General features: G+C 43.2%; 1 protein-coding gene across 1 annotated transcript in view; it reads right to left on the bottom strand.

Moving 5' to 3' along the window:
* Positions 1–22,621, bottom strand: part of LOC126470257 (monocarboxylate transporter 10) — a 466,478-nt gene that overhangs the window by 57,818 nt on the left and 386,039 nt on the right. Inside the window, exon 4 of the mRNA XM_050097984.1 lies at positions 18,930–19,070. Coding sequence (XP_049953941.1) covers positions 18,930–19,070 — 141 coding nt within the window. The remainder of the gene's footprint in view (positions 1–18,929; positions 19,071–22,621) is intronic.

Here is a 22,621-nt window from a genome sequence, read left to right as displayed (position 1 = left end):
GAATAACTGATGTGGACGGTACAAACTGAAAGAACATAGTGAGCGAGTCACCGCTGCTCCGTCCATATATAGACGCTAGTCGGCGGTAGACGGCGCGGCGGAGGCTGTGCCTCGTACACACTTCGTACACGCGGCCTCCAGTGGCCGGCCTGCACTGATACAGTTGGTGTTTAAGTGCACACACCTGGCGACACTAAACTCGGCGCACTCACACTCAGACGCACCAGTAGCAGGATACAGCAATAACAATAATAATATTCGTACATAAGGTGGAATCCAATTAACCAACCACTTCGTATATTCGAGTGGTCCAAAGCTACTGCGTACTTCAACACTGACTTGTTGACATTTTTATAGTGAAGCCCAACAGGTGGCAGCACTTGTACATGATAAGAAAATTAAGCATTCACAAATGTGTACACGAGGTCTTCACTGGGGCAAAATATTTCTGATCCAACATAGAGACAGTAGAATTTAACACACAAAATTGCAGCCAGTGGGTCTGAAAGGGAAATTTGTACCCTCACCTGTTTGTTCTTGTAATTGTATTAATTCTGTAATTATCTTTGTATCTGTAAATGCAGCTATTACTTAATTTTAATTACTGCTAAAACTAGTTTTTTCTTTGCCCAAAAATTCTCTACCTGTGTGGAATAGTAGCTCTGCAGTTATTACCTTTTTCGTCGTTTCTTTAATTGTCAGTAACAAAAATCACGGTCAATGTCATTATAGTAATTTATAATTTAATTGTAGCTTTCTACGTAAGTCTTGTAGTTATTAAAGTTACTTTTCTCTGCTGGCGGCATTGGCCTTGTAAATCGTCCCTCTTTTTCTTTCTCCTCTGAACAGCAGAAGACACTAATTACATTTCATCCTTCAAGACAGACGATAAACCGTCCGCAACTGTTTGCTCTGTCTGTCCCTGCAGCTTCTATCCTCTATAAGTCCTTCTAATATCATGGAGGCTGTTCGCTAATGGCGTAACACATGTCCTATTATCCTGTCCCTTCTAAATGGTTCAAATGCCTCTGAGCACTATGGGACTTAACATCTATGGTCATCAGTCCCCTAGAACTTAGAACTACTTAAACCTAACTAACCTAAGGACATCACACACATCTACGCCCGAGGCAGGATTCGAACCTGCGACCGTAGCAGTCGCGCGGCTCCGGACTGAGTGCCTAGAACCGCTAGACCACCGCGGCCGGCGATCCTGTCCCTTCTCCTTGTCAGTGTTTCCCATATGTTTTTTTCTTCGCTGATTCCGAGGAGGACCACCACATTCCTTATCTTATCAGTCCACCTGCTTTTTAACATTCTTCTGTAGCAGCACATCTCAAGCACTTCCATTCTCTTCTGCTAAGATTTTCCCACTGTTCATGATTCACTACCATACAATGATGAGCTCCAAACGTACAAGCTTAGAAATTTCTTCCTCAAATTAAGGCCTATTTTTGACACCAGAAGACTTCTCTTGGCCAGGAATGCCCTCTTTGCTTCATCCATCAACGGTTATTTTGCCTCCGAGATAGCACAGTTCTTTAATTTCGTCTACTTCATGACCACCAATTTTGATGTTGAGTTTCTCACTATTCACATTTCTGCTATTTGTCACTACTTTCGCCTTTTTCCAGTTTACTCTCAAGCCATATTCTATTCTCATTAGACTGTTTGTTCCATTCAACAGATCCTCAAATGCTACTTCTCTTTCCCTGAGGACAGCAACAACATCAGCGAATCTTACCACTGATGTACTTTCACCCTGGGATTTTAATCCCACCCTTGAACCTTTCTTTAATGTCCGTCATTGTTTCTTCAATGTACTGATTGAACAGAGGGGGCGAAAGACTGCGTCCCATTAGAGCATGCAAAATCTTGGCCACTCCTAAGGAATGCCATCTCCCGGACACGTCAGCTACTGCCTCTTGCCACAGGCCAGGGCGGAGAAAGGGAGGAACGAGTCAAGCTCCTTCCTATTCGATACCGCTCAGCAAAATACGTCACACTTGTCAATAGTGCACTGCAACATCCAGTCCTTATCTACACAGTATGAGGAACTGAGCCTCCTCTTCCACCAACTTAACTATCCCGTAATCTCCTTGTCTGAAACATGGCTAAACCCACGCATATTCTCTGTATATCTTGATCTTCCAGGATATACATTTTTAAGGGCAGACAGGCCAGATAAGCATGGTGAGGTCGGTGGCTCATGTGTATAAATTGATCATAGATCCTACTGCAGAATAACGGGCTGAATTTATGTTCACTGAAATGTGTGTACAAAATCGGAAATGCTTAACTGGTGCAATTTACATGTCATTAATGTCAGCTCAACGACTTCCTTTCAGCCACAATTACATTCAGCTCAGTGTCAATATGAACACGTCATCATAATGGAAGACATGAGTAGAGACTTTGCTAAGAGACACTGCCTCCATAATTAACCTAAGAATCTGTTTAACTGTAATTTTTTATTTTTATTTACACGTCAAGTTACGCAGGAGCAAAACTCCAAGGTCATGGAACGCGTCAGTACATGAAATTACGACATAAAAGTAATAACAGATGAAAAGAAATTGTTTATGAACCCGAAAAAAGTCAATCCATAAGTTTAAGTAAACGCAATCAACAATACAACAAGAATCAGCTTCTTTTTTCAAGGAACTCCTCACAGAGTGACCCATTAGGAAACTCTTCAGTTTCGTTTTGAAAGCGCGTGGATTACTGTTAAGATTTTTGAAATCGAGTGGTAGCTTATTGAAAATGGATGCAGCAGTATACCGCATACCCTTTCTGCACAAGAGTTAAGGAAGTCCGACCCAAAGGCAGGTTTAATTTCTGCCGAGTATTAATTGAGTGAAAGCTGATTATTCTTGGCAATAAGCGAATGTTGCTAACAAGGAATGACAGTAAGGAATATATATATTGAGAGGTCAATGTCAAAACAACCAGACTCGTGAACAGAGCTTGATAAGAGGTTCGTGGACATACACCACTTATTGCCCGAACCGCCCACTTCTGAGTCAAAAATATCCTTTTAGAATGGGAAGACTTACCCCAAAATATAATGCCATATGACATAAGCGAAGGAAAATAAGCAAAGTAGACTAATTTTCATGTCGAACAATCACTCACATCAGATACCGTTCGATTAGTAAAAATGGCAGCATTAAGTCTCTGAACAAGATCCTGAACATGGGCTTTACACGACAGTTTACTATCTATCTGAACAACTAGAAATTGGAACTGTTCAATTTCACTAATCATAAGCCCATTCTGTGAAATTAAAACCTCAGGTTTTGTTGAATTGTGGGTTAGAAACTGTAAAAACTGAGACTTACTGTGATTTAGCGTTAGTTTATTTTCCACAAGCCATGAACTTAGGTCATGAACTGCACTATTTCAAACCAGGCCAGTGTTGAACACAACATCCTTTACTACCAATCTAGTGTCATCAACAAAAAGAAATATTTTAGAGTTATCCATAATGCTAGAGGGCATATCATTTATATAAATAAGGAACAGGAGTGGACCCAACACTGATCCCTGGGGCACCACACACTTGACTGTATGCCACTCAGACCCCACATCACAGCTATTCCCAACATTGTGAATAGTGACCTTTTGCTGTCTGTTACTAAATTAAGAGGTGAACCAATTGTGAGCTACTCCCCTATTCTGTAATAGTCCAACTTATGGAGCAATATTTTGTGATCAACACAATCAAATGCCATAATTAAATCAAATAATATGCCTAGCGTTCTAAACCTTTTGTTTAACCCATCCAGTACCTCACAGAGAAAAGAGAATATACCATTTTCAGTTGTTAAGCGACTTCTAAAGCCGAAATGTACATTTGATAGCAAATCGTTTGATATAAAATGATCAATTATCCTTACATACACAGCCTTTTCAACAACTTTAGAAAACACTGATGGCATAGAAATAGGTTTAAAATTGTCTACATTATCCCTTTCTCCCCTTTTATAAAGCGGCTTTACTACTGGGTATTTTAATCGTTCATGAAACTGACCATTCCTAAAGGAAAAATTACAAACATGGCTAAATACAGGGCTAACATGTACAGCATAGTAGTTTAATATTCTGCTAGGCACTCCATCATAACCATGGGAGTCCTTAGTCTTCAGTGATTTAATTATTGACTCAATCTCCTCCTTGTATGTATCACAGACAAGTATTTCAGGCATCAATCTCAGACAGGCATTTGGCAAGAGAGTTATATGATTCCCTGTAGAAGCTGAATTTTTATTTGTTCACCAGCAACCCTCAGAAAATGATTGTTAAATACTGTACATACGAGGGCAGTTCAATAAGTAATGCAACACATTTTTTTTCTCGGCCAATTTTGGTTGAAAAAACCGGAAATTTCTTGTGGAATATTTTCAAACATTCCCGCTTCGTCTCGTACAGTTTCATTGACTTCCGACAGGTGGCAGCGCTGTACGGAGCTGTTTAAATGGCGTCTGTAACGGATGTGCGTTGCAAACAACGGGCAGTGATCGAGTTTCTTTTGGCGGAAAACCAGGGCATCTCAGATATTCATAGGCGCTTGCAGAATGTCTACGGTGATCTGGCAGTGGACAAAAGCACGGTGAGTCGTTGGGCAAAGCGTGTGTCATCATCGCCGCAAGGTCAAGCAAGACTGTCTGATCTCCCGCGTGCGGGCCGGCCGTGCACAGCTGTGACTCCTGCAATGGCGGATCGTGCGAACACACTCGTTCGAGATGATCGACGGATCACCATCAAACAACTCAGTGCTCAACTTGACATCTCTGTTGGTAGTGCTGTCACAATTGTTCACCAGTTGGGATATTCAAAGGTTTGTTCCCGCTGGGTCCCTCGTTGTCTAACCGAACACCATAAAGAGCAAAGGAGAACCATCTGTGCGGAATTGCTTGCTCGTCATGTAGCTGAGGGTGACAATTTCTTGTCAAAGATTGTTACAGGCGATGAAACATGGGTTCATCACTTCGAACCTGAAACAAAACGGCAATCAATGGAGTGGCGCCACACCCACTCCCCTACCAAGAAAAAGTTTAAAGCCATACCCTCAGCCGGTAAAGTCATGGTTACAGTCTTCTGGGACGCGGAAGGGTTATTCTGTTCGATGTCCTTCCCCATGGTCAAACGATCAACTCTGAAGTGTATTGTGCTACTCTTCAGAAATTGAAGAAACGACTTCAGCGTGTTCGTAGGCACAAAAATCTAAACGAACTTCTCCTTCTTCATGACAACGCAAGACCTCACACAAGTCTTCACACCCGAGAGGAGCTCACAAAACTTCAGTGGACTGTTCTTCCTCATGCACCCTACAGCCCCGATCTCGCACCGTCGGATTTCCATATGTTTGGCCCAATGAAGGACGCAATCCGTGGGAGGCACTACGCGGATGATGAAGAAGTTATTGATGCAGTACGACGTTGGCTCCGACATCGACCAGTGGAATGGTACCATGCAGGCATACAGGCCCTCATTTCAAGGTGGCATAAGGCCGTAACATTGAATTGAGATTACGTTGAAAAATAGTGTTGTGTAGCTAAAAGATTGGGGAATAACCTGGTGTATTTCAGTGCTGAATAAAACAACCCCTGTTTCAGAAAAAAAATGTGTTGAATTACTTATTGAACTGCCCTCGTATATCAGATTTATCAGTAAAAGAAATATTTTTACTGTGAACTGACTTTATATTGTGGACCTTGAGCTGCTGACCAGACAGTTCCTTTACAACTGACATATGGTTTTAATTTAATCCTGTGAATTAGCTATTCTCTTTGCATCCCACATACTCTTTGCCTTCCTAACAACATTTTAAGCACCTTAAAATACTGTTTGTAATGGGCTACTGCAGCATAATTGTGACTACTTCTAACATTTTGATATAATTCCCACTTTGTTCTACATGATATCCTTACCCCACTAGTCAGCATCCTGGGCTGCCTATTACTGCTAGTATCCCATTTAGAACGTTGTAATGGAAAGAAACTCTCATAGAGTATGAGAAATGTGTTAAGGAAAGCATTATATTTATCATCTATGTTATCGGCACTACAAACATCCTGCCACTCTTATTCCTTGACAAGGTTTAAGAAACTCTCTATTGCTGTTGGATTAACTTTCCTACATATTTTGTAATTCCATGTGACATTTGTTTGAGTACAAAAGCGTTTTAGTGTTAAAATTTGTGCATCATGGTATGAAAGGCTATTCACCCTTTTACTAACAGAAAGCCCATCTAGTAATGAAGAATGAATAAAAATATTGTGTATGGCTGTGCTACTGTTGCCCTGCAGCCTAGCTGGAAAAAACAGTCTGCATGAGATCATATGAATTTAGGAGATCTACCAACATCCTTTTTCTTGCACCATCATACACAAAATTTATATCGAAGTCACCACATATAACTCATTTCTGGAACTTCCTACAAAGTGAATCAAGAGCCCTCTCTAGCTTGAGCAGAAATGCTCTGAAGTCAGTTAGGGAACCTATAAACAACAACAATTAGAAGTTTAGTTTCATTACATTCAACTGCCCCTGCACAACAGTCAAATATCTGTTCAGTGCAGTGCTGTGATAGGTCTATGGACTCAAAAGGAATACTGTTTTTTACATACATAGCCACTCCCCTACACCACAAGGAACGCCCTGAAAATCACTTGAACATTCTTCCATTACAACCCACACGCTATACGGCACACAGTTACACTCTTATAGATGTAATCCCAATGAAAAAGACTGAAAAAGTAAGAGATAGAGGTCAAGCTTCACCTCCAGGCCTGTCCTGGCCTAATCTGCGCTGCCCCCAAAGCTCAAATTGCATTACATAACTTGGTGGGATATTAAACATGTTGATCTTTATGCTCTGACAGTTGATTGCTCAGAAGTCTCATGGCATTAAATAATCTAGAGAGCCTATAATCGACGGCAAAATGGACGATCTTGCTAATAAATTTACTACTCTCTACAACAAACATGCACCTATGCCCACAGTCCTCCAGGTCCATGGCTGACTACTAAATTGCATCAAGTGATGAATCATAAGGATGGCACTCATAGACGTTTCAGGGCAAATCCAAAACCCGAGTGTTACAGAGTATACAGAAAGCTATGAAACAGGGTAAAGCAACTCGTCTGCAATGCCAAAATCAGGCATTCTCATTCCCCTATATGCTGCGACACGGCACCTGTGACAAAAAAAATGGTTCAAATGGCTCTGAGCACTATGGGACTTAACTACTGAGGTCATCAGTCCACTAGAACTTAGAACTACTTAAACCTAATTAACCTAAGGACATCACACACATCCATGCCCGAGGCAGGATTCGAACCTGCGATCGTAGCGGTCACGCGGTTCCAAACTGACGCGCTTAGAACCGCACGGCCACACCGGCCGGCACCTGTGACACTGTCGAAGAATCTCCATAGCTTGGGTGTCAATAAAGCAAAATGAGAAACTGCTTTTCAGGTCTCAGCTGACGAACTGAGTGAATTCTACTCTGCATCTCTCAACTCCCTCGCTTCAGAGAACTATTACCAATAACAAACCACGAACTACATAACTAACCATGACTCTATCCATCTAAAACATGTAATAAGAAATACCTACAAGAAAAACAACAATTAGAATCTATCGTGAAGCGACAGACCACAACAGTATCAGCATAACCATGATCAAGAATGTTGCTGATAGCTTAGTATCTATTTTAAATGATATATTCGATTTCTAATGAATGAAATATATTCCAACGAAGTGAGCCTCCTCTTCCACCAACTTAACTATCATGCAGTCCACTTGTCTGAAACCTTGATAAAACCACACATATTCTTTGCATCGATTCATCTTCGAAGATATACTCTCCTTGCGGCAGACAGGCCAAACAAGCATGGTGGGGGTGTCGGCGCGTATATGCAAACTGGCTTCAAGCCAAAAACAAAAAGCAATATTGAGTATCTCTTCTGTAGTGATAGCCACCAGCGGTACCAGCGTATCAAGAATGTCTACAGTAGCTTAGTATATGTCTTTACTGATACATTTAATTGTTCTCTCGTGAATGGAATAAACGTCACCACTTGGATAAGAAGCATAATGTGGCCCATCCATAGAATCAAAACCCCACAACTGCCTAGTGATTACCAGCCAATTAGCACTTTACCAGCTGTTTTCAAAGCCCTGACACATATTATTCATGACAAAATCACTAAGCATCGCACGAATTAAAACTATGTGACAAATATCAGTTCGGCTTTCGTCGGCCGTCCGCAGCTCGTGGTCGTGCGGTAGCGTCCTCGCTTCCCGCGCCCGGTTTCGATTCCCGGCGGGGTCAGGGATTTTCTCTGCCTCGTGATGACTGGGTGTTGTGTGATGTCCTTAGGTTAGTTAGGTTTAAGTAGTTCTAAGTTCTAGGGTTCTGATGACCATAGATGTTAAGTCCCATAGTGCTCAGAGCCATTTTTTTTCGTCGGCTATAGTGATCGAGCGGTTCTACGCGCTACAGTCTGGAACCGCGCGACCGCTACGTTCGCAGGTTCGAATCCTGCCTCGGGCATGGATGTGTGCGCTGTCCTTAGGTTAGTTAGGTTTAAATAGTTCTAAGTTCTAGGGGACTGATGACCTCAGAAGTTTAGTCCCATAGTGCTCAGAGCCATTTGAACCATTTCGGCTTTCGTAAACACCACAGTGTACGCAGGCAATAATATTGACACTATTAGACTTTAGCAAAGTTTCTGTCAACTTTGATATACTGCTCAGAAAAATGCAATTGCAAATTTTCTCAGATAGTGCGCTGAAATGGCTTGGAAGTAACTTGAAAAACAAACAGCAATGTGTTGTCTGTAGGAATAAAAAATCTTTCTTGAAATATGTTCCTTCAGGAGTGCCATGGGGGGTCAGTGTAGGTCCACTTTTGTTATCTGAATATCCCATCAGAAATCGATAAGTTCAGAATTGTATGAACAGTTACAGTACCTCCTATTTAGGTTTGCAGTATTCCAGTATCATATCAGAAAATAATGAGGAACTTAGGTTTAACTTTGTATGAGCATCTTAACTGTATAGAGAATACTGCTGCAATGCCAGAAGACATCCATTTGTCTCTATGCCCTCAAAAAGTTTTGAAGATATTCCTACGAGATGTTAAATGTAAACTTGTGCAACCACTCATTCCACTATTGTGATGTAATTCAACATGGCAAGAGTAGTGAACACAAAAGACGGTTATAACTACAATGAATGCTTGTGTTTGTTAACCTGCAGTATCCATCGATATGACCATTGTAGTGTTTAATATTCTAACTTAATGGTGTTTGAGGCCAGACAAATTACACAACTACCACATGCTAAGTCTGTTTCACTGGCTTCTCAGTGTGCAAGCCCACTGTTACCTCGCTTCGGAGATGAAATGGTTATGATTTGTGCTGTTTGAGACTGCCCAGCATAGCAACTGCTCCACTGATTCAGGGTGTTGCGTCGGATAATTTTGTCATCTTCAGATGCTTACTGACGTACTGTATTTTTTTCTTTATTGTATTTCTCTTCTCCCCAGAGGGGGGGGGGGGGGGCGGCAGCAGCGTAATACGCCACTCTGCGGCCTACAGATAAAGTTAAAAAACATAATGAGGAGATATAACAATAAAAACAGGTGATAAAACGGTGACTACTTAAAACGAACATGGTGAAAATTTGCGAAGAAAAAACACAAAGGGTGGGCGATGCTGATTAAAAACACATAGTAGTTAAACAGGCGCAATTGAAAAACACGGTTTCTGGTTTCTGTTTGCATCACTTAAAAAGGGAGACACACAGTACTGGACACTCACAGAAAACACTGCATGATAGAGTACAAATGCAGATGGGGGGGGGGGACTCGGATAGATGAGGGGGAAAAAAGAAGGGAGGGAGGAGAGGAAAAGCAAAAAACGGGGGGAACCGATGGGGGGTGAGGACACAGAAAAAAAGAGGGGCAAGGCGGACGTGAGATGGAGTGGGGAAAGCAGTGCAGGGGAAAGAAAAAGGATCGGGGGAGAGAAAGGAGTCAAAGAGAGTGTAGGTGGGGATAAACAGGATGGAAGGGGGAGCCCAGGAAAAGGACAGAGGGAGGGGGATGTGAGGATCAGAGTTGATAGGAGGTATAAATGGAGGGAGAGAGGGCATCATCGGAGAGGGGGAGTTTATGGAAGCCACCTTGGGAAAGGAGATGAAGTGTGTATAGGTGGTGGGTGGGGAGGGGGACACAACAGAGGAGGTGCGGCAGCTGGCAGGGGTTGGAGAGGAGAGGAGCAACCAGGGGATGGGGGGATCAAGTCAGCAGGAGGTGTAGAGGACTCAGATACGTGTGAGGAAAAGGAGCATATGGGGGGAAAGGAATCAGGTCATAGAGGATCTGCATGGGGGACGGAAGGCGTACACGGAAGATGTGGTGGAGTGCATGGCGTTAGAGGATCTGGAGGGACTTATAGAATTTGGGGGGGGAGGAGGGGGAGCAGATATCCAGGTGGGACTGGCATAACAGAGAATGGGACAGATTAAAGATATGTAGGTGTAGAGGATGGTAGAGGGGTTCAACCCCCATGTCCAGCCAGAGAGGAGTTTAAGGAGACAGAGGCAGTTGTGGGCTTTGGATTGGATAGAGAAGAGATGAAGGATCCAGGTGAGGTGATGGTCAATGGTGAGTCCAAGGTAGGTGAAGGTGGGGAAGAGGCGGACAGGACAAGTACAGATGGTAAGGGAAAAAGCAAGGAGCCAGAAGGAGTGATTCGCATGACCTACAATGATTCCCTGGGTCTTGGAAGGATTGGTTTTGAGGAGCCACTGGTTGTGCCATGTGGCGAAAAGGTAAAGGTGATTCTGAAGAAGGCATTGGGACCATTGAAGGGTAGGTGCGAGGGCAAGGAAGTCGGTGTCATTGGCATACTGCAGGAGGTGGACCAGAGGGAGGGGGGTTGGGGCATATCTGCCATGTACATGAAGTAGGGAGAGGACAGAGCCCTAGGGCACACCCACTGAGGGGTAGAAGGGTTGGGAATCGGCCTTAGGGATGGTAATGTAGGAGGGGCATCGGAAGAGGAAGGAGGCAATCAGATGGACATAGTTGATAGGAAGGGTGTAGGTCTGGAGTTTTAAAGAGGAGAACAGGATGCCATACACAGTTGTAGGCCTTTTCGAGGTCTAGAGAAACAAAAACGGCGGAGCGATGGGAGTTAAGCTGGAGGGAGAGAAGATGAGTGGGGCATAGGAGTTGGTCATCAGCAGAGAAGGAAGGTCGAAAGCCACATTGGGTGTTGGGGAGGAGGTGGTGTCGATAGGGGGTGGTGATGGATGTGCCAAGTAAGGATGGATTCCAAGAGCTTGCTGAAGACTGAAGTGAGACATACAGGGCAATAGGAAGAGGCATCAGATGGAGGCTTGTTGGGTTTGGAGAACATCAGGGTACAGGAGGTTTTCCATAAGTCAGGGTAGAAGCCAGTGGCACCGATTACATTGTAGAGGGTGCCAAGGGCTGCAAGGAAGGAGTGAGGGCAGTGCTTGAGATGGTGGTAGGTAACACAGTCATGGCCAGGAGCGGTGTTGCATTTAGTGCAGAGTGTGAGGCCAATGTCCTGTGTAGTGATGGGAGTGTTAAGTCCTGATGGTGGTGTGTGGCCCAAGTACTGGAAGCTAGGAGCAAGGGGAGGAGTGGAGGTATCTGTATGTTCGATGATGTTGGGGAAGAGGGAATAATCAAATTGGGGATCATCTGGAATGGAAAAGACATTGGATAAGTGGGAGGAAAAGTGGTTGGCCTTACTGAGGTTGTCAGGAAAGGGATGGTCACCAAGGAGGAGAGGGTACTGCGGGGTAGGGCAGTTCCTGTTGTCCAGTCTGCCTCACCTCCATGTTCAGTAAGGTCTCTGAGTCCATCCTCTTCCACTGTATTCATCACAACCTTAACCAGCACTACCTCCTTCCCCTTACCCAGTGTGGCTTCTGGCCTTCCTTGTCAGCCAACGACCAGCCCCTTAACCTTACCAATCTTCTTCCCCTCCAACTTAAATCCTGTCACTCTGCTATCTTTGTGTCCCATGACCGTGTCTGAAATCCCGGGTGCCTCATCAGACTCCAGACCTATGCTCTCCCCATCAATTTCTTCCATCTCATTGCTTCCTTCTTCTCCCATCGTCCCTCCTATGTCACTACCCACAATTCCAACTCCCGTACTTTCTATCCCACTGCCAGCGTGCCCCAACTCTCCATCCTTTCCCCTCTCCTCTACCTTCTGTATAATGCCGATATGCCTAAACCTCCCCCACCTGTTCACTTCCTCCAATTTGCTGATGACACCGTCTTCCTGGCCCCCTACCTTACTCTTCAACGATCCCAACATACTCTTCAAACCCACCCTTAACAGTTCACCACTTGGTGCAACCAGTGGCTCCTTCACATCAACCCTTCCAAGACCCAGGCAGTCATCATAGGTTCTACCACCCACTCCTTCCAGCTGCACGATTTTTACTTCACCATTTATGGTCGTCTTATCCACCTCATTCCTACCCTGAAATACCTTGGCCTCACCCTCATTCGTCACCTCTCCTGGATTCCCCATCTCCCTATGATCCAACACAAAGCTCACAATAGACTCCACCTCCTGAAATTCCTGTCTAGCCGGACATAGGGACTGCCCCCTTCCACCATCCTTCATACCTACAAATCCTTGATCCACCCCACCCTTTATTATGTCAGCATCACTTGGATTTCCTCCCTTCCCAGATTCTGTAAAGCCCTCCAAATCCTAGAACGTCATGCACACTGCCTCGCCTTCCGTATCCACCTTCCACCCTCCATGTGAATCCTCAACGACCTCATCTCCTACCCCCATCTTCTTCTTTTCCTCGAACACATCCACACTCTGTAGATCGTCCACCAACTCGATCCCCCCCCCCCCACCCCCTGGTGTTCCCTTGCTCTCCATCCCTAGCCCATTGCCATGCCTTTACCGTTGTGTCCCATCCTCTCTCCATCTCCACACCCTCCACCTCCTTTCCCAACACAACTTCCATCACCTACCTCTCCCGGATGATGAGCTTTGCCCTGATATCTACCCTTCGTACCAAATCTCACCGCCCCTTTCCCCCTCCTCCTCCTCAGGGCTCCCTCTCCCTTCCTCTTCCCTTCTGTGAATGGTTTTCCTGCCTCCTCTGCCCCCCCTTTCCCATGCCCTTGTTCTGTGTTTCTGCACTCCCTCCTGACCTACCTTCCCTCTTCATCTCCCACCCCGCCCGTCTCCTGCCTCTTGGTGCGCCGCCGCCCCCTCTTTTTCTTTTCTTCGCACCCTCTCCAGCCCCCCCCCCCCCCTCACTGCACCTTCCTCTCCCTTCTTTTTCCTTCCTCTCAGGCCTCCCGCCCCTCGGCAGGTCCCTACCAGCAGTTTTTATTCTTCGTGTGTGCACCGTCACTTACAATGGTTTTTTAAGCGTCTCTCGCTCTATGTGTTTTTATACTGCAGCCGACATTTAACTTATGTGTGTGACTCCAGTGTATTTTAAGTGCCACAAAATCGTCAACTGTGTTATTTTAACTATGTCGACTATTTAACTGTGACCAGGAAACGTCCCTATGTTAGTGTATATATTAACTTCCATTGTCTCCGTTTACTGTGTTCTTATATTCCCCTTTTTCCACCCCTACTTATGTATAAATTCTCATTTATATTTTTTGTAATTCCACTTGGCTGAAGAGCTGCGGGTTGTGCCGCTGCCAGCCCTCCCCTGCCCATGTAGGGCAGGGGCATGAAAGTACAATAAAGGAAAAAAAACAGCACCTCGTCACAGACATCGATTTCGCAATGCCGCAGATGAAAGACAGCTGAACGCGTGTAGCTGAGGCAGCTGCCTCGGTCACGCAGGAGTCTGTAGATCGCAGGTCGGCTCGGCTTGCTGCACCGTCTGCCTATTTGGCCGCTCCCCTTACAACTACCAGAGCAGAGGACGAAGGACCATCGAATGTGGTAACCCCAGCAACGACTATGGTCTTTGAGAGGCCAACAATACACTCACCTATGGCCACCAGTGGTGTCTTAAGGATAGTTCAAAATGGTTCAAATGGCTCTGAGCACTATGGGACTTAACATCTGAGGTCATCAGTCCCCTAGAACTTAGAACTACTTAAACCTAACTAACCTAACGACATCACACACATCCAAGCCCGTGGCAGGATTCGAACCTGCACCCGTAGTGGTCGTGCGGTTCCAGACTGAAGCGTCTAGAACCGCTCGGCCACACCGGCCGGCGATAGTTCTCATCAGCAACATAATAACAATACCAGAGAAACAACCTGCGACCGACGCGGACGAGTAGACAGATCAGCTGCTAGCCGCAGCTTCGTCGATTTAAGCCTCCACGAGGTGGAAGACAACACGACACAACCCGAAAACGACAACAGAATGGACTCCACGACAGAGGATAGAAGTGGCCTCGGTGCCATCCGCCGAAGGAAACTGCACAGCTCCACTTCGAAACCATATTCTGTGCCACCCATTAGCTCCTTATAAGAGCAGCTGGATGAGGAACCGTTCCCTGATGACAATTGCCAATCACTCACAACAGAATAAGTAGAGATGTACCAACGGTTTTCTTACGACGATGGTACATGCTTCCGGGAAGAAGAGGACGACTTTACCACCGTCCAGTGTAAGAGGCACCACAGGAAGAGTGCAGAAGAACTATACAACCCACGCAAACGACGCATTGACGAAATAGTGATGACCAACAGATATCAAGCGATTGCGCTACCAGAGGCACCACCTAGAGGGTCCAAAGAACCTTAAGGGCCAGCAGCGACTAAAAGACGAGAAACTAACCACCTCAAACCACCCATGGTACCACTGGTGACCATTTACCAGACACAGGGTTACCTTGAACTCACCAAGGCTCTTAGCTCGCTTCTCGACCGTGGTCTGAATGTCATTTATCAGTGGTACTGATTAAAATACCATTTCGACACGTTCACACACCAGCAAAAGGCTATGTACTTTTTCGCCAACCACAACATCCATTTTTTTACTCACCAACCTCCGGAGGATAAAGAGCTCAAAGTCGTAATTAAACGCCTACCAGAACAGATTCCTGAGAAAGAAGTGCTCAAAGTATTACGAGAAAAATGCTACAACGTCATCGATGTACAGGAAGTACCACAAGAGAGAAATGTCTCCTCCACACGAGAGTGCGTGTAGAAAGCTACAAGTCCAAGGACGGTCCAGTCCAGTTCAAACTATGCCGACAGTGGGAACACACAGCCAATTACTGCTGCCTCGCACCGAGATGTGTCCGATGTGGCGGCCATCATAAATCGGCGAGCGGCCAAGTACCAAAAACAGAGAAACCTACATGCGCCAACTGCGGAAAGGATCATCCTGCAACCTACCACGGGTGCGAAACATACCGAGCGATTGTGAGGATGTATAAAGTGAAGCCAGCCAATCAGCCACCATGGCAAAAGACCTTTGTCTTCAAAAAAAGCCAGGCAGGAAGAGCAACACAACATCCAGCGACAACATCTCTGTATGATACGCGACGACAACATTCAAGGACTTACAGCGACGTGATGGACCCACGTCTTTTATTACCCACTGGAGAACCAGCGACGTTCGCCAAGGATCCCATCACACCAGCCATTGTGTGTATCGTCTCGTTACTGACCTCACTATATCAAAAACTGAACAACGTTCTTTCGTTCTTTCACCAGTAGACAAACTTATGAAATCATTCATTTCGCCCTAGAATGGACCACAGACGCCCTACAATGCACCTCAAGATCTACATACGGAACGCGAATTGTATCAACACAAAGAAGACAGAACTAACGGACTTCCTGACAAGCCACAGGACTGACGCGCTCGTTTCAGAGACGTGTCTAAAGAAGCCGACACAGTTCTGCATACAGATCATGCATGTGTACCATACCGATCGGGCCAGTAAAAGAGGAGGTAGGACCGCCATCTTAGTCAAAAAAGAAATACGTCATCACCAGAAACAACTTCCATGGGTACGATAATTCGGAGCTACCATCACAGCAGCCAGAGGAAACATCATGTGTGTTACTGCATATCTTGGTCCAAACAGACACTTATTACTTGAAGACCTACATGACTCTTCGATCGTTTCGACGGGGTACTGCTGGCAGGTGATCTCAACAGTAAGCACACTGCTTGGAACGCGAGAAAAACAAATCCAAAGGGTCAGCAATTATTCGGTCTAGAAGAGGACCTAAACATTACTGTGATCGTTCCGACAGACCCCACAAGAGTGCCCCCTTTTATCCACCAGCAATCAAACGTCCTTGATATAGTGGTTCTCAATAATTTCAACGTCAACCTCCAACTCCGGTTGATAATTACTTATCGTCAGATCACAAGCCAGTAATACGAATACTGAGAGGACACATATCCCACTGCGGCCACTTAACACAAGGCAGACCGACCAGCCACATGTTCAGTGTTTTCGGGACAACAAAGTTAGCCAGCACAAGACGTCTCATCAAGGGTAATTATCAACACAGCGGTAAAGATGTTAATAGCCAAAATCCAAAGCACGAAATGCCAGTCAACAACATGAGTTTCTTAACCACATTTCAACTTTGAGGCGTTTCTCCCACGTCTTCAAGCCATCAAAACATAACGGAATTATTTCTGGAGTCGTTGGCTTCACTTTAGAAATAGAAGATAGAAGACAGACGTACGAGCTGAACAGGGAACTCCATAAATATGTCACAGAATGGCGTCAGGAAGTCTGGGAAGCCAAGATGTCTGACTTCTTGGTACGAACGCGTGACGAGTGGCAAGTGATGAAGGACCTGTGTCACCAAAAACCACCAAAAAGAGCAGTACATTGTTCAGACGGCCTGATATACGACCCACTGACATAAATGGAACAGTATGCCGACGCATATCAGCAGCGGATGACAACTCCACCTCGACCGGCACAAGATGATGAAGTCCTATGCTATGAGGACAAGATCTGGACAGCCCTTATAATCTTCCAGAATGCACCAAGACATTTCTGACCACAGTTTGCCACTCCAGCGGAAATTTAAGAACTCATCCATAAAACGGCCAACAACTCGCTGGGACACCAATGAAGAATTAAAACATCTTCCAAGGAACCCTCTGGTCCTAACCACAAGAATTTTTAACACATATCTTCACCATGGATACCTCCCAGAGGCACGGAGGATGGTGGGGGTGGTGCCAATGCTACCACCCAGGAAGGATCTCTCCCTTTTGAACAATTATTGGCCTATCAATCTTCTATCAACGTTGGGGAAGTGCCTAGAATCGGTATTACTCAAAAGACTACAAGACACTATGATACTGGAGAACATGATCCGACCAGAACCGTTTGGATTCCAAAGTAAACTCTTCATCGAACTTCAACTCCTCCAAATTACCGAAACGATACAAGGCAACTTTAATACACGATATTCCACAACTAGAGTGTTCTTGGACCTCAAAACCTAATTGTCAATCTGAACCAAAGCACCACCATAAACGATTGGTATGTAAAACTATTTGGTAATTTCGTTCAAGACAGGAAAGTGTAGCTGTGCATTGATGACAAAAATGCTGTCGAGAAACCAGTCCATGCTGGTATTCCACAGGGATCTATAATCTCGCTAGCACTTTTCAACATCTATATCAATGAGATACCTACAGTTCCACATGTGTCAGTTGGCCTCTATTCTAACAATACTGCATTTTTAACAAGAGACAGAAAATTAGATCAACGCATTGTGAGGTTGTAATGACAACTGGATCTCATGGAGCGATGGGCACAACTACACAAGATCACCATGAGCTGGATAAAACAGTGGCCATTAGTTTCACAAAATGCCTACTGATCATCCATACAATGCTACACATCAGAAACCAACTTGTTCTTCAGTCACCTGTGGTACATTAGCTAGGCATTTACCTGGACAGGAAACTACACTTCACCCATCACATCCCAGAAAAGAAGAAACCCAAACTAAGAAAGTGGAGACCTCGCAATCACTTCTTCAGGAGTAAGGATCTGAATGTTGCCACAAAGATGAGACTATACCAAGCCCATGCTGCTCTATGGAGTGACTTCATGGGGCACAACATGTGACACCCATTTCAAGGAGATACAATTCATACAAAACAAATGTCTCCAATGGACATTCAGAGAATACTGGAGGGTAAGGACAAAGGAACTCCATGGTGCACTACATAAAAAATACCTGCGCCAAAAAGTGTTGGAAAAGGCCCAAAAGCTGTTTGACAAGATCGTCTCACTATGTCACACCATGCATCAATTAGCAACAGTAGGCGCAATCCTTCCCCAATGATGGCACCAGTATAAAGTGACATAATCCACACTGGCAGACGATGGAGTTGCACCTGCAAGACACTAAATAACCTCCATTCAAGTATAAATCACAATAAAAAGTTATTAAACAAGTAATAAAATTAAATTAAATTAAAGTGTGTCCACCATCCCTATAGACAAAAGGACCCCTTTGTATGCTCAACACCTGTAAATAAAGAGCAATAAATAAAGTCTGAAACCTCTCCCTTACCTAACACAAAGGCAGCAAAATTACAAAAGGTGATAAGGCTCTACACACACCTCCACCCCCACACCACTCACACAATAAAAAGAAACAACAAAAAAGCCAACATGTCAGTAAGCACCTAAAGATGACAAGCAGCTGTCTCCTTGAAATAATTTGCAGCTTCCATATCATTATCCGACATGACACCCATGAGCCAATGAAGTGGTTATGATTTCTTGACATGACAAAAAAGAAAACTTGTAGAAGTTAATGTAACAGCTATAAATTCATTGATAGATACCAGTCATTGTTATGAAAAACTAATTACTGTATGGAAGCTATTTGTACTTTTTTTCCTTATACTTACTTGTTGTAGAAATATTCGATTGACTTTTGGAATGTCTGCAATCTTTCCAAAAATTAATCTGCCTAATCCAGAAGTAGCTCCAAGACACATTATCAAGAGCTTTCCATCTTCTTGAGGGAAAGAGTCTTGCACAAATTTCAGCTGAAATAAGTAAAGAAACTATGTATACATACATATAGATATGTAACTTAATACATGGATATTACATATTCTCACAGTTTCATCAAGTCGAAGTGCCAATTATACGCCAAAAATAAAGCTACATTTATTTCTGTTGCTATGGTTTAGAAACTGAAAACATAGTGTGCCCCAAATTTAAAAGCATAATCATAATGCTGTTAAAACTTAATAATAAGGAAAGGCCAGATAATACATAGTATCCCAAACCCTTAGGATCAAAAGTATAAACATTTTAGTGAACCATAAACTGAGAACATTGTGGTAAGGAACCAAAGGTAGGAGATAAATATCCAGTTTTCAATTAACATGAACAACTTACAGTTTACAACAATGACTTAATCTTACAGAAACTGTTAAAAGTGATGACTGATAGCCTCAGTGCATGCACTACAGTAGTAAATACAATTTTGCCTCACACTTTCAGAAATCCATTTTGTCTGTTCTGTAATGCAACTGGCAATTGTGACTTTACCAATTAGTTCCTCTAAAATTTCCACTAGAATTTCATACACGAATGATTTTACATAATCCTGTAGAATAAAATCCGCCACAGACACAGCAAAGATAATTATGTTATATTTTCCAAGGTAGTTTGATAAAGGTTAATGCAGAAACATAATCAGTTTTCAAATGAGTGACTCACATGAACTGCATATAGTGTATCTAGAACCACCTCCAATGTTATCTTTCAGATACTGAACATTGATTCAGGATGCACAAGCAACAAAAATGAAGACATTACATTTGAATATTTTCAAACAAGACAATGCATCAGTTAATTTATTGGCTTTTATGAGAGATTCAACTGCAATGTTCACACTGATAATCTATGTACCATGCTCTCAAGTATGACCTATCTACATCATAAACTGAGAGGCAGCTCAATAAGACACTGCCAGTGCATGCTTAATTTGTACCATAACTTCTTCCTTTCCCAACCAACTTATGATATTCTACAGAGGGTTAATTTCACTGATTCAAAAACTATATTTAAATGACAGAAAAAGGTTGCCAGTATTTCATGCTTTTCTGAAATTGACGAACAATAATTGTGCAGACAGTATTTTAAAAAGATTAATAATATATCACAGTCTGTAGATTATACATCTGTAGCAGGCAGCAGCTTAGTTATGGAAAATCCACGTAGGTATTCCTTAACAAAGTCAATGTATCACCTCAATGTGAAGAATGGGTATACATACATGAAAGATTTGTCATATGCTAATTTGACATAAATTCACAACACCTAGAAAAATTATGGTCCTGCCTTTGTTTAAAAACACCCCAAGTGCTAGCTCAGTACAAGAATATATTCAAAAGCACAGTACTAATAGCAAAATGGATTCTATGTTACAAATATTATAAATTCTTTAATATAAACAACATGACACAGTATGCTGAAATTGTTATATCATACCACATAGTGTGATGTAAAAACACAATACTTCATGAACAGTATGAAATCACAAATGAATGTAGACTTTCCTGGATTACAGGAAGATTAAGGCCCAAACAACAGAAGTGGCTCTTAAGGTGCCAAGATGAGCCAGAGGCACACAAGTGCAAAATCTGTATACTAGCTGTATCACAATTAAAGGCAAAAACTAATAAGAGGCAAGTATATGAATGCTGGGGGAGAGACATGGAGGCACCATCTACAATTTCATGTATGTGGATAAAAGTAAGGGGGGAAGGGGATGGGCCAGCAGATGATATGTCCCTTGTATGGAAAAATGTACTCAGATCGGCCATACCGGTATACACTACTGATGAAAAGCCCTCAGGTTTCCAGCCAGGAGGCTGGTTTGAGATACTGTGATGTTTTGACATGTGTCATAATCATCATCTATGAAGTCACACTTTGCCTGAAGATAATGATTGTGACACTCATTGAAAAGTTAAAGTATTCTCAACACTGCCATTCAGCTGGAAATGCAAGAGTTTATTGTCTACATCAACATCCACATACATACTCTGCAAGCCATCCCATGGTGCATGGCAGACGGTACCGTGTACTACAACTAGTAATTTCCTTCCATGCTCTCCTCACAAACAGAGCCAGGGAAAAACCATTGTCTATATGCCTCCATATGAGAACTAAGTTCTCTTATCTTATCTTAAATTCATGGTCCTTACACAAAATGTACATTGGTAACAGTAGAAACATTCTGCAGTCAAGTCCAGATGCTGGTTCTCTACATATTCCCAACAGTGTTTCATGAAAATAATGTCATCTTCTCTCAAGGGATTCCCAATTGAGTTCATGAAGCATCTATGTAACACTCTCGAACCTACTGGTAACAAATCTAGCAGTCTGCCTCTGAATTGCTTCAATGTTTTCCTTTAATCTGACCTGCTGGTGATCTCAAACACTCTAGCTGTACTCAAGGATGGGTTGCACTAGTATTCTATATGTGGTCTCCTTCTCAGATGAACCACAGTTTCATAAAATTCTTCTAATAAACCAAAGTTGGCCATTTGTTTTCCCTATTACCATCTTAATGTGATCATTCCATTTCACATTGCTTTGAAAAGTTATAGCTAGATATTTAATTGAAATGACTGTGTCAAGCAGCAACTACTAGTGCAGTATTTGAATATTATAATATTGTTTTTCCTATTTATCTGCATTAACTTACACTTCTCTTCGCTTAGATCAAGCTTTCATTCATCATACCAAATATAAATTTTGTCTAAGTCATTTCTATAGTCACTCAAGAATGACACCTTCCTCTGTACTGCAGGATCATAAGCAAACAGCCACAGGTTGTTGCTCACCCTGTCCATTAAATAATTGAAGACTGCTCTTACTCTCTATATACTGTACATTATATAGAGAATATGAGCAGTCCTGCAACGCTTCCCCACAGTACTCCTGATGATATCCTTTCTCTGACAAACACTTGTCATTGAGGACAATGCACTGGATTCTATTACATAAGAAGTCTTCTAGTCACTCACATATCTGGGAAGCTATTCCGTATGCCTTGACCTTTCTTAACAGTCTGCAGTTGGGCACAGTGTCAAAAGCCTTCTATGAATATGGAAAGTGCCTGTGGCCCTTTATCCATGGTTCACAGGATATCATGTGAGTGAAGGGCAAGCTGAGTTTTGCACAAGTGATGCTTTCTAAATCTGTGCTGTGGACAGAAGCTTTTCCATCTCAAGGAAATTTATTATATTCAGGCCCAGAATATGTTCAAGAATTCTACAACAAACCAGCATTGAAGATATTAGACTGTAATTTTGTGGGTCTGGTCTTTCATCTTTTTTAGAAACAGGAGTCACCTACACTTTTTCCCATTCCCTTAGGACTTTGTGCTGAGCAAGAGATTTTTGATAAATGAAAATTAAATAAAGGGTCTATGCCATAGATTTCTTCCTGTAAAACCAAATTGGGAGTCTATCTGGACCTGACAACTTACTTATTTTAAACCCTCAGTTGCTTTTTTATGGCAGGGATGCCTATTACTATGTCCTCCATACATGGTGTCACAGCGATGTTCAAACGA

Source organism: Schistocerca serialis, chromosome 3 (genome assembly GCF_023864345.2).
Source record: "Schistocerca serialis cubense isolate TAMUIC-IGC-003099 chromosome 3, iqSchSeri2.2, whole genome shotgun sequence".
NCBI lineage: Eukaryota > Metazoa > Arthropoda > Insecta > Orthoptera > Acrididae > Schistocerca > Schistocerca serialis.
This window is presented reverse-complemented; position numbering and strand designations above follow the sequence as displayed.